This window comes from Tenrec ecaudatus, unplaced genomic scaffold, assembly GCF_050624435.1.
Source record: "Tenrec ecaudatus isolate mTenEca1 unplaced genomic scaffold, mTenEca1.hap1 Scaffold_770, whole genome shotgun sequence".
NCBI lineage: Eukaryota > Metazoa > Chordata > Mammalia > Afrosoricida > Tenrecidae > Tenrec > Tenrec ecaudatus.
In genome coordinates, this window is record NW_027459670.1 from 239,522 (window position 1) to 257,480 (window position 17,959).

General features: G+C 41.2%; 1 protein-coding gene across 1 annotated transcript in view; it reads right to left on the reverse strand.

The window, feature by feature from the left end:
* Nucleotides 1–16,396, reverse strand: part of LOC142436893 (ninein-like protein) — a gene marked incomplete at its 5' end in the record, with an annotated part of 28,629 nt that extends 12,233 nt beyond the window's left edge. The window contains 2 exons of the mRNA XM_075540250.1: nt 47–219; nt 16,330–16,396. Coding sequence (XP_075396365.1) covers nt 47–219; nt 16,330–16,396 — 240 coding nt within the window. The remainder of the gene's footprint in view (nt 1–46; nt 220–16,329) is intronic.
* Between the last annotated feature and the right edge of the window lie 1,563 nt (nt 16,397–17,959).

Genomic DNA, 17,959 nt, shown 5'->3' on the forward strand with positions numbered 1-17,959 from the left:
TCAAAGAAAAGTGGTTGAGACAGGTCAGTCTCAGGCTTTCTCTCACCTCTTTCTCAAGGTCTTGTAGCCCAATGGTTTGACAGACCAGAGTCAGCTCTTGCATACTGAGGAAACCACTGCTGCCAACGCCAAGCTCTTCCCAGATTATCTGGGCTTGGATCTCAGGGGTATGAAAGGAGGGGCTGCTGAGCTCCAGAGGGCTCCAGACTTGAAGTTGGCCTGAAATAAAGGGAAGATAGTTAAACGTGGTACCACTTGAAGAATTTAGGAGAAGTGTACCAACACCAGTAAGGTTTTCTAAATTAAGGAGGAACAACTGGATAGAGGGATGGATAGATACACGACAGGACATGATGGACATATATATATTAGGTAGAAAGACTCTAAACTTATTTTAGTTGTTGTTCAGTGCTACTGAGTCATTTCCAACTCATAGTGACCCTAAGTACAACACAACGAAACACTGCCTGGCCCTGTGCCATGCTCACAATTGTTCATATGTTCAAGGCCCTTGTTGCAGCCACTGTGTCAATTCATCTTTCCGAGGGCTTCCTCTTTTCATAGTTACTGGTCTCTCGTGATAACATGCACAGGGAAAGAAGATGAAGTCTTGGCATCCTTGCCTCTAATGAGCTTCCCTGCTCTACTTCTTCCAAGACAGATTTGTTTTTTGTAGTTTGTGGTACTTTCAATATCCTTTGCTAGCACCATAGCTCAAATGCATAAATTATTCTTCAGTCTTCCTTATTCAATATCCAAATTTCCATGTGTACGCAAGGGAAGTGAAAAGGTTCATGAGGGAACTGAAATGATACAGTCAAAATGGTATCATGGCTTGGGTCAGGCACACATTAGTCCTCAAAGTAACATCCTTACTTTTTAACAGTTTAAAGAGATCTTGTGCATATTTATCTAATGTATCGCATCATTTAATCTCCTGACTGCTGCTTTCATGAGCACTGATTGCAGATCCAAGCAAGGCGAAATCCTTGATAACTTCAATCTCTACTCGATTTATCAAGTTACCTATTGGTCCAGTTGTGGGGATTTTGATCTATTTTATATTGGGATGTAATCTATACTAAAGGCTTTAATCCTCGATCTTCATCAGAAATTACTTCAAGTCCTCCTGATTTTCATCAAGTAAGATCATGTCATCTGCACATCACAAATTGTTATTATGTTTTTCTAATCATTGCCATTCTTCTTCATGAAATGCAGCTTTTCTGATGATGTGCTCAGCACACAGAGTGAAGAAGTGTGGTGAGAGGACACAGCCCTGATGCACACCTTTCCTGATTTTAAACTGAGTAGGATACCCTTGTTTGTACCCACAACTGTCTCATGGTCCATGCACAAGTTTTACATGAGCACAATGAAGTGGTCTGGAATTCCCATTCTTCTCATGGCTATCCAAACTGTTATGATTCACACATGAGATAGTTTAGCCTAGTGAATAAAACACAAGCAACCTCTGGTGTACTCTGCTTTCAGCCAAGATCCACTGACATCAGCAATGGTATCCCTTGTTCCACATCCTCATTTAAATCTGGCTTCAATGTCTATCAGGGTCACATATGGGTGATCTCTTTAAAAAGACACAGTACTTATGGGTGGTATTTATTAGTTTGGGGGCTAATGTGTTATTTAGCTATAAAGAGACTTCAGGGTGAGTTTTGGTTCAAGGTTTAAAGATTATTTCATATCAATAATGTTAAGTCTTCCAGATCAGATCTATCTTTTATTGTTTTTATATAATAGGAATTTATGGTTTTATTATCAGGAGCCATCTACAATGGTACTAATTAGGTAATGGTAGCCATCTAGTTCTTCTGGTCTCAGGTAAATGTGGATGTGATTTTTGGATTGGATTCTTCTTCGGGTCTTTAGTTTCCATCTTACTCTTTGGTTCACTTTAAGTAGAACTCTAAGTTGTACCTTAGGTGACCAGTCATAAGCTTTTGAAACTCCAGAAAAAATTCAACAAACTAAAAAGTAGAACATAACTTCATAAACTAAATTATACTGAATGAATGAGATGTCCCAAAAGACTATGGCTTTAATCCTTCAAATCTAAAATTTATTTATCATTCTATTGGGGGCTTTTACAACTCTTGCAACAATCCATACAACCATTAGTTCAAGCACATTTTAGCACATATGTTGTCTTCATCCTTTTCAAAACAGTTTCTTTCTACTTGAGCCCTCGGTATCAGATCCTCCTTTTTTTCCCCCTCCCTCTTCCACCCTCCTATCCTCATAAACCCTTGACAAATGATAAATTATTGCTATTTTCATATCTTACACTGTCTGCTGTCTCCCTTCACTAATTTCTGTTGTTCCTCACCCTAGGGTGTGTGTGTGTGTGTGTGTTTACATTGATCATTTGGATCAGTTCCCCCTTTCTCCCTCTACTGTCCCCAACCCTCCTGGTATCGCTACTCTCATTATTGTTCTAGCCAGATTTGTAGGTAGAACTGGGGTCATGATAGTGGGGCTGGGGGAGGGAAGCATTAAAGAACTACAGGAATGTTGCATGTTTTATCAGTGCTATACTGCACCCTTGCTGGCTTGTTCCTTCCTTGTGAATCTATGGTGAGGGAATGTCCAATTGTCTACAGATGGGCTTTGGGTCTCCCATCCCTACCCCAGTGTTTGAATCAATATGATTGTTTGTTTGGGCCTTTCTGATGCTGGATACCTGATACTGTCTACATCTCATGATCACACAGGCTGGTGTGCTTCTTCCATGTGGACTTTTTTCGCTTCCCAGCTAGATGGCCGCTTTTTTATCTTCAAGTCTTTAAGACTCTAGGCACTAATATATTTTAATAGCTGGGCACCATCAGCTTTCTTCACCACATTAGCATATGCACCCATTTTGTCTTCAGCGATTGTTGTCGGGATGCTGAGCATCACAGAATGCCAGGTTATTAGAACAAAGTGTTCTTGCATTGAGGGAGGACTTGAGCCATGTTGAGTAATGTCCGTCTGCTACCTTATTATTTAACATATAAATATATGCACATAGATCTATGTCCCTATTGTTATATATAAATATATTTACACATGTACATGCCTGTATTTATGCATCTAAAATATCTTTTGCCTCAGTTATTTCCTCTATTTCCTTTTACTTTCCTCTTGTCCCACTATCATGTTTGACCTTCATTTGGCTTTCAGTAATTCTTCTTGACTACATTGCACTTGATCAACCCACCAGGCATTCTACAGCCTCCTTACCATCGATTTTAGATCATGTGTTATTCCCTTGTCCCTGAAAACCCCAAATCTTAATAATGAGTTATTGGGTTATATATAAGAAATATCCATACTTGTGTCTATGTGTTTTATTACACACATACAATCAAATACTTGCATTTATTTTAATTTTTAAAAATAATTTTACTGGGGGTTCGTACAACTCTTATCACAATCCATTGTGTCATGCATCCATTGTGTCATGCACATTTATACATTTGTTGCCATCATTATTCTCAAAGCATTTGCTTTCTACTTGAGCCCTTGGTGTCAGCTTATTTTGTCCCCTCCCTCCCCACCCATCCTCCCTCAAGAACTCTTCATAATTTATAAATTATTATTATTTTGTCATGTGTTACACTGTCCAATGTCTCTTCCACCCACTTTTCTGTTGTTCACTCCCCAGGGAAGGGGTTATATGTACCTTGAGATCAGTTCCCCCTTTCTACCCTACCTTCCACTTACCCTCCTGGTATCACTACTCTCATTATTGGTCCTGTGGAGTTCATCTGTCCTAGATTCCCAGTGTTTCCAGTTTCTATCTGTACCAGTGTACATCCTCTGGTCTAGCTGGATTTGTACAAGGGATCATGATGGGGGTGGGGGAGGGAAGCCTAAAGAACTAGAGGAAAGTTGCATGTTTCATCATTGCTATACTGCACCCTGACTGACTCATCTCCTCCCTGTGGCCATTCTGTAAGGGGATGTTCAGTTGCCTACATATGGGCTTTGGGTCCTCCTCACTCCTCCTCCTCATTCACAATATGATATTTTGTTCTTTGATGCCTGATACCTGATCCTATTGACACCTCATGATCACATACATGCATTTATATAAACACCTAGCTCAGTAGGTAGACCAACATTGACTTAATACTTTAATGCCTTACTTGCTGTATTAAGATATGTTTTATTCTGGCAGACCTGAATGGCATTATCAGTGAATATTATTGCAAGTTTTGCCTGATAACCAACTCTACTTCTTTAAGTAAATAGCATCCAGTCAGGTAAGGATTTATTCTATAAAAATGAATAATCTAGATATTGAGATATAGTTAGCCTACCCTTATTTAATCTCCCTTTCTCACTAGTGTTCAAAAAATTAGTACCATAGCTTAATTAATGACACTATAAACAAAAGGTCCTATGATACATGGAGAAGATTGATATCATTTGCTACCATAAACTAACAAGGATATCTCTAAGGTGAGCCAGAGGCAAATTAAAAACATAGATCTGGGAATGGATTTGGGGCTCGCACTTAATTTTAGCTCCAGGCTAAGAACAATTATTTCTGATGACATGGCCCTACTCATTACTCACCTTCACAAATGAAACACAGAAGATACGGTTGCATAGCAAAGTGCAGGGAAGAAATTAGATAGTGCCAGGCTATCATCATCTGGTTCTTAAAGGGTTGTTTTCAAATAAGCAGCAATTTAAGTGATATGTCAACTAAGCCCACATGGAAGAAGCACACCAACATCTATGACCTAAGGATTATAAATTATATAATCCAGATATTAAGGATGGAATACTATCAGAGCTTATATTGTGAGATTCTGGTGTGTAGAAGGCAATGGATGACATCAGAAGGCCAAAATATATTTGCAGGATCTACATAGGAAATAAGCCTTTGGTGATTTCCTTCTGACCATAATTGAGAGATGAGAATAAGCTGGTTATCAGACAGAGAATATTGGAGAGATGACTGTTGTAGATTAAAATGATAAACCTGACCTGATTGGTTAAAACTTTGCCACTTGATACATTTGACCTTGATTTGGTTTTTAATATTTTCTGTGGTTTTTTTTAATATTGGGTTTTATATCTGTTGTATTTTGTCATTGTGGGTAGCCTTCTTGGCGCTTTTTATGTGTTTTTCAATGTTTTTTGGTATATGAAACACAGGATAAATGAAGCTAGAGAAACAACAATTAGAATAAGGGTTCCTGGGGGTGCAGTGGGGGAAGTGGTGGGTGGGGTGCATTAGTAGGGGGAACTGATATCAAGGAGGAAGAAAAGACTCTGAAGTGGATTTTGGTCACAATACCACAATGCTGTTTAATGAGATTGAACTATGAAATGGTATGATGTCTGTATTAGCTCCTAAGAGAAGATTGGGGAGGGGGGGAGATTAAAAAAAAAAAGCAACAACAGAGATTTCCGGCAAGATGGCGATGGAGTAATACATACCAGAGGAACTCTGCAGATTTCAGCCCAGGAGAGTTGCTTAGAGGGAATTTCAACACTGCTGGAATGCAGGAGGAGCATCATAATGATAAGTAGGCTCAGACCCACATGGTTTTGAGGGGCTGGGGGCTTTTGGCTTACCTCAGTGGAGGACGGCTGGATTTGACCTTGGCCCTGCCACTGTCTCTGCTGGAGCCTGGGACCATTTGGAGCCTGTACAGCGGCTTGGTCTCAACACAGCCACAGTTTGCCACCACCCACCTCGGGGCAAGGACTGGACCCTTGCAGCTCCTCTCTGTGCCCCCTCAGTCTTGGAGGGCTGCACAGGGGCCTTTTCTCAACACAGCCACAGCTTGCTGCTGCCGCCTCAGAGCAGGGACTAAACCCTTGCAGCTCCACTGGTGGGGGATCGGGACTCAGCTACATTTGTTACTTTGTTTCCATGTCTTCACTATATCCTCCCCTCCCCTGCCCCCCACAGGCTCAGCGGGCTTGATTTTTTTCCCTCCTCTTTCTCTTTCTTGGTCTCTCCAGACCACTCCCCTTAGCCTAGGGCATGTATGCCTGGGCCACACCCAGCTAGGTGAACTCCACCCTGTGTAGCTAGGGAGGCTGGGAAAGGGCCTGCCAACCTCCACCAGGGGATACTCTGCTAAAACATCTAACAGGGGAATTCCTACATGTGTGCCTGGAGTCCTAAGGTAGCTCAGCCAACACTCCTCAACCTTTCAAGCTGTTGTAGGAACCTCTGCCCAACCTCAGCAACACCAAAGCAGGCAACCCACCAGCCTTCTGGGTCACTTCCCTGAGAGGGAAGCTATAGGAGGATAAAGTGGTAGGTTAATTCCATAGTGAAATAAGCTATAGGCAGTTCGAAGAAGTTCTCCTGCAAGTCTCCCAGAGAGAGCCAGTGCTATACAACTCACAGGAAAATGGCACCTGGCTCATCTAAACCAACACAAGGCAAACAGCCATCAGCCCAAACGACCTCAACGAAACAACGGGAAAAACAAAAGGCAATGCCTGAAGATGGCCTGAACATAATGACATGCATAGAGGAAGGAGACATTGAACAGTCACAGAAAGGAATTTTCAGAATGCTACTTGGATTCATAGAGGATATGGGGCAACAATACAGAAAAAGGATGAAATGATAGAAGAGGTAAAAGCCATAAATAAAAGAGAAATACAGGAACTTAGGGAGGAGATAACAAAAACCAGTAGCAGACTCACGTAACTCAAGAATCGACTGGAGGAATCAGAGAACTGCATCAGTGACTTGGAGGGCAGCCAGGCAGACTTTAACAAATGCAAACAAAAATCTAATAAGATCATCAGAGAAGTTGAAGAAAACTTAAGAGTGATGTCTGATGTTATGAAGCAGAACAACATGAGAACTATTGGCTTACCGGAGGAAGACAACAAAGAAGTCATATGCAACAATAGTGAGAGAATTCTTGGAGGAAAGCTTCCCCAGCTTAGTGAATGAGAACCAGGCAACCATTTAGGAGGCTGAAAGAACCCCAGCAAGACTGTATCACAAGAAGAAGTCACCAAGGCACAAAAGAATTAAATTATGCAATTTAGAGGAAAAGGAGAAAATCATGAGTGCGGCTAGGGAAAAACAAGCAAGCAATCACATACAAAGGTTCCCAAATAAGAATATGCTCAGACCTATCAGCAGAATCTATGAAGAAGAGGAGAGAGTGGAATAACATATTCCCAAAATTGAAGGAAAACAATGCAAACTCAAGAATACCTTACCCAGTCAAATTATCTATCAATATAGATGGAGAAGTAAGAGTCTTCCCAGACAAGGAAAAACTCAAAGAATATGTTAGAAGAAATCCAGCCTACAAAAGATCCTTGCAAACCCAGTATGGGCAGAAGAACAACACCCACCAAGCATAAATAAGAGCCCACCACATAGAACAACCTCACCCAGAGGGCAAAAAGAAAACAGACCTCAGATAGCACTGACTTAAATATGGAAAGACTTCAAAGGCTGCTGAGGTAATCTTTAAAAAAAAAGGCAAAAGAGGCATAGGGAAAAAGCTACGGTATACAAACATTCCTGGGGCAAGGACCACATAATATGGCAGGGACCAGACCAAACACAGGGGTACACATGGTACACAACTAAAACGGAGGTGGGGTAAGAAAAAAAATAATAATAAAGAAAAGGGTAGCGGGGGCACAGGACACTAACCCACCCAATGGGAGGGTACTATTTTTGTCTCCATAGGGAAAGAGGGACCAGATTTCAACCCGGTGCTCTAAGATGTGAATGCAACATGCCGGTGCGGAGTAGTGAATCAGTGGAGAGGTCTGGGGGGCTGGCCCCAACACCAACCAAATGGACACCTGCCCCTCCCCTCAGAAGAATTTATTTCAACGGACAGCACTGAATCTACAGCTCTGGAAAAGGGACATATCTGATCAGAGCATATGGGAGCATATGAAGGGGGAGGAGGAGAGAGTAGAGCACATCATGGACCACCAGGCCATGAGGTTGATATTCCCAATTAGAGCAGTCAGTCGACAGAGAGGATCACATGGCCAGCCCCACTATGAGACATGACGTCCCTCACTGACCCATATCTCTACAGAGGACAACACCAGAGACACAGTGTGGGTATTGCACCCAATCGGATCCCACCACATCAAGGCAAAATAATTAAGGGGTGTAACAGAACAGCAAGGGAATAGAGCGGCGAGGTCCCCAGTGAATGCTGAAGGTAGACTTTGGGGCCAGGGCATGATGCCCCAACAGACTGGACTGGAAAACACTTTTAAAGACCAACAAACAATCCTTGAACTAATTACAAGTTTTCTTTCTTGTTGTGTTTTGTTTTTTCTCATTAGTATGTTGTTATTTTGTTGTATATTGTTGCTTGGTTTTGCTCTGTCTTGTTTTTGTGCATGTTATTATCTCCACAGGTCTGTCTAAATAAGATAGGCTGGATGAACAATAGGAGAAAACAACGGGACCAATAGTTCCGTGGGACATGGGAGAGGGGGAGGTAAGGAAGTGGTGTTAACAAACCCAGGGACAAGGGAACAACAAGGGATCCAAATTGCTGGTGAGGAGGGTGTAGGAGGCCTGGTTGGGCATGATCAAGGGTAATGTGACTAAGAGGAATTGCCGAAACACTGGTGGGGACTGAGCATGAGAGTGGGACAGGAGGGAAGTCAAAGGAAATAGAGGAAAGAGCTGGGAGGCAAAGGGTTTTCATAGAGGTCTAGATAAAGACATGTACATATGCAAATATATTTGTACATGAGATCTATGTGCATGTATTTATAGGTTTAGTATTAAGGTAGTAGAAGGACATTGGGACTCCACTCAAGTACTCCCTCAATGTAAGAATACTTTCTTCTTTTAAATTGGCATTTTATGATGCTCACCTTCCCGACACAACCGTTGAAGACAAAAAGGGTGAACAACCAAATGTGGTGAAGAAAGCTGATGGTGTCTGGCTATCAAAAAATATAGCATCTGGGGTCTAAAAGGTTTGAAGGTAAACAAGCGGCCATCTGGTTCAGAAGCAATAAAGCCCACATGGAAGAAGCACACCAGCCTGTGCGATTACAAAGTTTCAAGGGATCAGGTTTAAGGCATTATCAGAACAAAAATCTTACCATAGTGAATGAGCAGGGGAGTGCGGAGTGGAGACCCAAAGCCCATTTGTAGGTCACTGGACATACCCTTACAGAAGGGTCTTGGGGAGGAGACGAAACAGTCAGGGTGCGATGTAGCAACGTGAAAAAATACAACTTTCCTCTAGTTCCTAAATGCTTCCTCCCCCCACCCCACTGTCAAGATCTGAATCCTACCTTGCAAGCCTGACTAGACCAGAGGAGGTACACTGGTACAGATGGGAACTGGAAACACATGGAATCCAGGGCAGATGATCCCCTCAGGACCAGTGGTGTGAGTGGCGCTGCTGGGAGCATAGAGAGAGAGTGGGTTAGAAAGGGGGAACTGATTTCAAGGATCTACATGTGACCTCCTCCCTGGGGGACATACAACAGAAAAGTGGGGGTAGGGAGATGTGGGACAGACCAAGATATGAGAAAATAATAACTTATAAATTATCAAAGGTTCATGAGGGAGGGGGGAGGGGGGAGAGAGGGTTAAAAATGAGGACCTGATGCCAGGGGCTTGGGTGGAGAGCAAATGTTTTGAGAATGATGAGGGCATTGAATGTACAAATGTGCTTTACACAATTGATGTATGTATGGATTGTGATTGGAGTTGTGTGAGCCCCTAATAAAATGATCTTTTAAAACAAATAAGTAAATAAATAAACAATCACTGACATTAAAAAAGAAAATAAATAAAAAACACATATAGATTACATTGCTAAATGTCATCAAGTCAGTTTTGACTCATAGTGACACTTTGTACAACATAAGGAAACACTGCCTGGTCCTGCACCATCCTAAAACTCATTTTACAGCCACTGTGTCAATTAATCTCAATGCGAGTCATCTTTTCTGTTTACCCTATACTTCACCAAGCACAAAAACCCTACTCTGGTGTAACTATAGGAAAAGAGCTCACAGGAAACTGGTGTTCCAGAGGAGAGAATCCAGATCTGGGTTCAGTATAGCAGTACACACACACACACACACACACACACACACACACACACACACACACACACAAACACACACCACAATTTTTGCTTCTCTGGAGAACCCGGTGTAAAACATTTGGTTCCAAGAGTGATTCTAGAGAAACAAAGTTGTACAGATCAATTTTCTCAATTGGTTCCCAAGTCTGATCAGGTTTGAAGGTACTAATAACTGCCCCCATGCGTATAAAGGGCACTGTGAAATCGTGGTGTGCGGTGTGCTGTAGTGGTTACGCATTGGGCTCACCTCAGTGTCAGCAGTTCAAAACCACCAGGAAGAGAAAGATGAAGCTTTCTACTCCCATAACTAGTCTCAGAAATCCACAGAGGGCAGTTCTACCCTGTCTGACAGTCACTACTCGATGCACGCAGTGTATCACCACCCGCACATCAGGAATTGGTGGAAATTGATGCTCTAAGTGATAGCATGTTTGATATTCTTCTGCAATTGTTTCGGGGTAAGCAGTATGGAGAAGCTGATTATTTATCCTACTTACAAAAGATAAATTGGTAGAAGGAAAGACACGAACTCAGGACTTCAGAGTCAAAGATCAAAAAATGCATAAAAGACTTCAAAGTTTACATTTATTCTTTAAAAAAAAGGTTTTCTTTTTGTGGTAACAGAGGTGATATTACTGAAAAAATAAACTCAAGAGTAATATCCTAAGAATGATGAATTATAGTACCAACTCAATTCTCAACCTCAAATGCTGTTAAATTGAGAATATTGATTGGGAACAAAACGGACTCTTACGCCTTGGGATGGGGAGATACAGGCAGATAATTAAGAAGACGGGTGGATTGAGCCCCCAATTTCCATAATGTTACTTTAGCTAAGAGCAGATTGTTTCCATCTGAAGAGATTGCTCCATCTTAATTCATGATCAGTAAAAAAAACTATTATCCCTTCCCACCACATGAAAAGATTAACTCAATAGTGCATGCTGATATGAATCCTGGGCATTTACTGGAGCCTTGCTTGAGGAGATGCTTTAAAAGATACTGATAAATGTTTCCAGTTAATGAATTCACCACCCATTATTGCTTCTAGACCTAAGACTAGACTTATGTTCCAGCAAGCTCTAAAAGATGACATATACATGGTGACCCAGGCAGAGGTACACTATACTCCAAAAGAATTTCCAGAAACGTAGAGAATATAGATATAAGAATGGCTAATAATGGTGTGTAGAACATAAAGTTGGATCAGTCTTAGTTTACTGATATGGGCCCACTAAGTGCAGAATATAAATTTAATGTTTCAATCTAAGACACTTTTTGGTTGATTCAGTGAAGCTGATTCGTGGGTTGTATGATGGCATAAATAAATCATGCTCAATGACAAGTCCAGTCAAAGTATATTGTAGCAGAAGGTATCCACAAGATTAAGGAGTTGGGCATGCTATAATGGATTAATCAGGATGGGTCTACAGACGCACATGGAGTAGAACTCACACCTTTACTGCAAGAGGAGGGAGCCCAATTGCAAATGTAGTCCCAGCATCTCTGAAGATTGCTATTTTATGTAAGTCACATTTCACTGTGGAAATGGACTTATTGGAATAGTGACACCTAACTACACTTGGGCTGATTGGGTTGCAGGGAAGTAGGGGCCAAATGGCAGCACTTAATTGACAGAGACAGGTGGATGTGGCTACTGTAATGGACAGCTGAGTCAAAGTGGGAATCAGAACAGCTTGACTGTCATGGACTCATGGTATTGTCTACTCAGGCAGGAAGTCCTTGGGAGTGAAAAACATAGGAAACCTAATGAATATTTACTTGATCTGTCTAAGCAGAAAAAAAAATCTGGGTCAAGTGAACAGCAGTGAAACTCAAATGATTAGAAGAGTCATAATTGTTCAATCATTCCCTGAGGTGAGATAGTTTACAGACCCATAACCCATTAAAAAGAGCAGGGGCTATGTTTCCCTGTGGAAGGACCCCCACTATAATGACAAAATTTTCTGTTATTTTTTTGTCAGCCTTCCTCAAATGGATCATCAGCATTTTACAAGAGTGAGTGTTCACTGTGGGAAAAGAAATAATTAGATTTTTTTAGGGATTATTGGACACTGGCTCTAACTGAGACCAATTCTAGAAGGCCTAAAACATCACTGTGACCCACCATTTGGTGTGGGGGCACATGGAGGTCAATATTGTAACGGAGTCTCTTACTTCAAGTTCATCTTCAGGTGGGCTGGTGGCTCTCCAAACCCACCCTGTAGCAAATGAACCAGTTCCAGAATCCATTTTGTGTAAGTCAGATTTACATAACTGGAATACTCAGCAGCTAGCAGAACATCCACATTGGGTCCCTGAGGTGGGGAATAAGGCTAAAATGGTAGGAAAAACCAAATGCCAAGAAGACGCCATTTAAACTGTCTAGGAAAATGGTAAGCTAAAAACAATATTGTATCTTCCCCCACACTTTCACCACTTACTCATCTCTCTCCCCTTTCCTTCATTTCACCATATTTTCCACCTTCTATTAGACCTCTCCCACATCACTAGACAAAGCCAACTAAGTGTTCATATCACTGGCACTACTACTAGGATTCTGAGGAAACAGCAATCAACCACAGAAAACCCAAAACATCAAGAAAAACAAATGTAAACAAATGGAAATTGCCCAGATCCAATAGAGAATTCTGAAAAAGAGGCCCTGAAACTATAAGAAACAGGATTCCGAAGAATGATTTAGACATGTAGGGAATACTCAGGAAAACAATAGAAGAAATCTTAAATCAAAGGGAATCTAAGAATATAAACAATGAGATAACAGAATTAGGCAACACAGTAAATGACTTGAGGAATAGATTTTCCTTCTGAAAAGGAAAATCAAATCAGTGAGCTCAAAGACGATCACTCTGACTATAACTGACAAGAAAAACCACCACCAAAAAACAACAAAAGAATCAAGAGAAATAATCTATGTCTCATTAAAAACCCTGAAAAGGAAGTAACAAAAATACATACAAAGAAAATAGTTTTGACAAACTATAAAAGAAAATTTGACCAACAACACAGGAGTACATAATTATTCAAAAAGTTAAGAAAACCAAAATGAGATAGAAGCTAAAAGAAAACCACCATGAAATATCAGAGCCAAATTCTCCAATTTGAAAAAAAAGGATAGAATCCTGAGGGCAGTTACAGAAAAAAGATGGGAGGTGGGGTCAGGGGAATGTATGTCTTGAAGAAGGCGACTACATTTCTATCAATGGTTAAACTGGCTGGAGAAAAACAATGAACAATACTCGTAAAGAATCCAATGGGAGAAAATGCCCGGTATTATGTTCCTACTTGGTTTCTATTCATCTAGTTTCCATCCAGACCTTGGTGAACCAGGCTATGCGCTGTAGACTACTGGGACCTTGAACTGTGTTTTCAAGGCACACATCTGTCCTACTGCTCGAACTGTTCACACTCACCTGTAGCCGTTTTAAGGAACAGACAGACTTTCTTGGACTTAATATTTATATGACTTAGTGTGAGAAGAAGCAGATGACTGCTATCCCAAGGTTATGGAATTGGTGGTCTTTGGACTGTGGTTCAGCTCTCTTGCTCTCAGGGTGCTCTATTAATGATGCCCATTCAATGTGGCCCGGGATTACCATATATTTACTACTTAATGCCCTTCTTTTTTCTTATGAAATGTATTCATCTGATAGGGATGATTCTGCTTCTGTGAATTACTGCAAATTTTGTCTTATCACTGATCCCACTGCTTGTTTATAAATAGTGTCTTGTTATGTACATGTCATTAATTCATATTTTACAGTCTGAAGCCTATCTATACTTAAATAATTTTTCTTCAGCATTTTAAAATGCTATATAATTGGCTAAATAAAAGACATTACCTTATGCCCTAGGGGGATGATTTATAAAGTTCTCTATCATAAAATCATAATAATCTCTGAAGTTAACCAGAGACATATAAACTATAGATATATGAATGGATTTGGGGTTCGCACTTAATTGTAGCCCAATGCATCCTAGCCTGGCCCCGCTCAATGCTTGCCCTCATGAAGAGGTCACTGCTAATATGAGGGCTGTAACAGCATGTGATAAAAAAACCAGTTGGTGCCCGACTATCAGACAGAATAGTGGCTGAGGTTTTAAAAGCTCGTCTTCAAACAGGTAGCTATGTGAGTGAAGCATCAACTAAGCCCACATGAGGAAACACACCTGCCTTTATAATCCAAGGATTGTAAATAACATCCAAATCTCAGGAGAAAATAGTATCAGAGCTTGAATTCTGGACATGTGGTTTACAGAAGGCTATGGAAGACAGTGAAAGCCAAAAATCCAATTGCAGGGTCGCTTGGATGGATTAAGCCTCTGGGGAATCTTCTTGGACCAAAGTCCTGGGATATTAAGAGCCTTGTTAGAGACAGAACACTGCAAAGTTGATTAAGTCCGTTGTACTTAGGTTACATTTTAATATCTTGCTATTTGATCTCCCTTTTGACTCATTTTAAAGTTGTTTCAGTTTTTAATATTTTGCTTTTTTTCCTATGAAGTTTTTCTCTGTGTTCTAATCATTGTTTTCCAGTTTGTCTTTTCAATGATTTTCTGTATGTAAAGTCCAGGCTATGTAGATTCACAGAGGTAGTAACCGGCTTGATAATTGTGTAGAGCATGGTAGGAGTGATTGGTGGAAAATTAGGAACTAACAACGAGTTCATGAGAAAATGCGCTGAAATTCATTGTGGTGATAACTGCAGAAACGTTCTTAATAGGATAGAACAATTGAATTGTATGATAGGTGAAATATGAGGGAGTACCCCCCCCCACCACCAACCCCAGACCAGAATTGCGCGGGGCAGAGTGGAGCTTTCATAGTACCCATGTTTCCTGCTAAGTATGCATCGAGCAACTTGCTCTGAGTTAGTGCACCCCGTGGCACTGGGAAGGTTTTCTCTGGTCACGGTGAATTTTTTCATAAAAGCAGTTTTGCTTGAAACCTTGCTTTTTGAGATGGCCAATTTAAGAAAACAGTGTGCAGTGGTGAAATTTTGTTTCCTACTCAAGGAAAAACACTGCAGAAACTGTTGTGATGTTGAAAACAGCTTACAAGGGCAGTGCTATGGGAAAAAACTCAAGTGTTTTTCTCATTTCAAAAAAGGTAAAATATTGATTGATGACAAACCTCATTCTGGATGTTTGTCAACTTCCTGAATGAACGAAAACGTCAACTCATCATGCATTTGGAGTTTGCTCCACCAGGCAAGACTGTTAATCAAGCTTTCTATTTAGAGGATCCGAAAAGATTGCATAATAGTGTGTGATGAAAATGGTCTGATTTGTGGCAGACAGGGGACTGGTTCTGCCACCACGACAATGCCCCTGCTCACACAGCCATCTCAGTGTGCCAGTTTTTGGTAAAAACCAGCATGCCTCTTTTGCCCCACACACCTTATTCACCTGACCTCACTTTGTGTGACTTCTTTTTGTTTCTTTGAATGAAGAGGGAAATGAAAGAACAGAGATTTGAAGACAAAAGCAGAGATGAAGAAAAAAATTGGAGAGGTACTGTCAGCCTTCCAAACAGATGAGTTTGAAAAATGTTTCCAAGAATGGAATCACAGGTGTGACAAATGTATGAAGTGTAATGGAGAGTACTTTGACGGTGACATGGTTGTTTTGTAAAAAAATTTAAATACATAACTTTGAAAAAAATCCATTTTTGGTAACTCCTTGTATCTTCCAATAAAACTATTTTAAAATAATAAATATGTAAATGGGGTTAGCCCAGATTCAGTTGTACACAGGTTAAGACTTGAGTCAGTGGTCTCCTGTATTGCTTGCTGTCCTTGGGAGTTATCAGTAGCTTGTCACCTGACTTACCAAGCTTGGACTTATTCGTCTCTTTAGCCACAGGCTTGATCTGCCAACCTTGAATTCATTTCCCTCTGTAGCCATAGACCTTTGTCTTTCAGCTCCTTTTGGGCCCATCAACTCCCAAAGCTATGACAGTCATGATAACCCTGCACCCTAACATCAGCATCATGGGCCTAGAACTTGCTCAACTTGGAATTTGCCTTCTTCTACATCTGTGTGAGCTATTTTCTTGATGAAACGCTCTCTATATAAGCATATCCGGAGAACAGGCTGTCCAGGGAGATTACCCACACTGCACTCTCCAGGAAACTATTCTTGTCACAGCAACACTGCTGACAATCCAGGTCCTGGATCTTTCAAAGTACCAAGCATGAGGTCATGGTTTTACCTTGTGCCTCAAATAACTCATTCTGAGGCTCTTTGGCACCATCAGGTTCTTCATCTGACTTGAAACTCTGTGGAAAAATGGAAAGGATACATAAATCCCTTGGAGAATATCAAAAGCAGTTGCAGAACACCAAACAAACATGTAGCACTGGAAAGCTCTTTTGTGTAACTGAAGTGGACATGCTATCTGTACACCAGCAGCACGTGGATCATAAATTCCTTATTGAAAGTGAGAATGCCAGAAGTGGCAATAGGGAGCATGTCGTACTTTGTGAAATCATACTTGGTGTTCCTACCCCCTAAGTCATCAGCACTTTAAGTGGGCACATGCAGTCAACTGTCTTGGTTACCTTACACCAAGAGAAAAGACGAGGACACCCAGAAGCATCTGATTCTGCCAAAATCTTATGGTGTATGTAGTGACCAAGTGAATACCCACATATGGAATCGGTGGAGTCCTGGTGACATAGTGCTTGAGCACAAGGCTACTAACTGGAAGTCAGTTGGTTTGAACGCACCAGCCTTGGAGACCCTTTGAAGCTGTTCTACTAAGGACGATGGGGTTGCTAAGAACCCAAGTAGGTTAAATGGTAGTGGGTTTGGGTTTGGGTTGGACCAAGACTCAGCATTCTAAGCAGGAGCAATCTTGAGGACTGAAAGCTGAGAGCAGACAACAGGAAGAGTCTACGGAAGCGATGAAAGAAAGAAGCATCGTGCTACCGATGGAGTCCAGCATGCGACAAAGGGACAAGGTAGCGCCTTCAGCTCACACCCTGTCCACTGTCTCTCTGGGGTAACTGAGGTCTACAGTGCTTAGGTGTCTTGTCTACCAGAGGTCTAGGGCCGACCCTCCAATGCTCTCACACCCTTGAATTTAAATGACAAGTCAGAGCAACACCAGTAAATTCAGTCCCACTTCCCTAATGCCTTCCACTCACTGAAAAACTAAAAATACCCTTTCCATACCCAGTTTTGAGTACCAAAAAGGCCTCAAAAATCAGAAGAGCCCCGATGAAGACAGAGTCTCATTAGCCCAGGAAATGATAATTCAACCCACACCATACTTCAGATCCAAATGTAAAGAGAACAGAAAGCAAATGTCCTGGGTTTATGGTGTAGCCCAACATAGCACATGCATCCATGAAAGAAAATTTAGGATTTAAACGTGTGCTTATTTGTTTCCCCCTGCCTTACAAATGTTTAAGATTAAAATCAATTCAGGACTCCAAGTTACCTTACTAAAGATAGGTTCTTGATATGGTCTCGTCTTTCAATCTGACAGCACATAAAGGAGGAACCAGTAACATTCTGGAATCCTTGAATACAGATCTAACAAGTATGTGATTTACTTAGGACATGTGATGCATCATCATGAATATGCTTCTTGACATGGAGTACAGTGAGGACCTGGCCCTTAGCAGGTGTCTGGGATTCACTCCAGGTACTTGAAGTGAGTAACTTAATGAACTGGGAGAAGGGAGCTGAAGCTAGCGCCCAAAGCGGCAGGGGAGTAGTAAGTATTTCCTGTCTTACAGTTTCGAAGCACTACAGTACTAGCGTCAGAAAGGAGTGAGAAACAAATGAAAACATTTCTGCTGTTGCAATGTCTGAAGGAGAGCACTCTTTGTCCA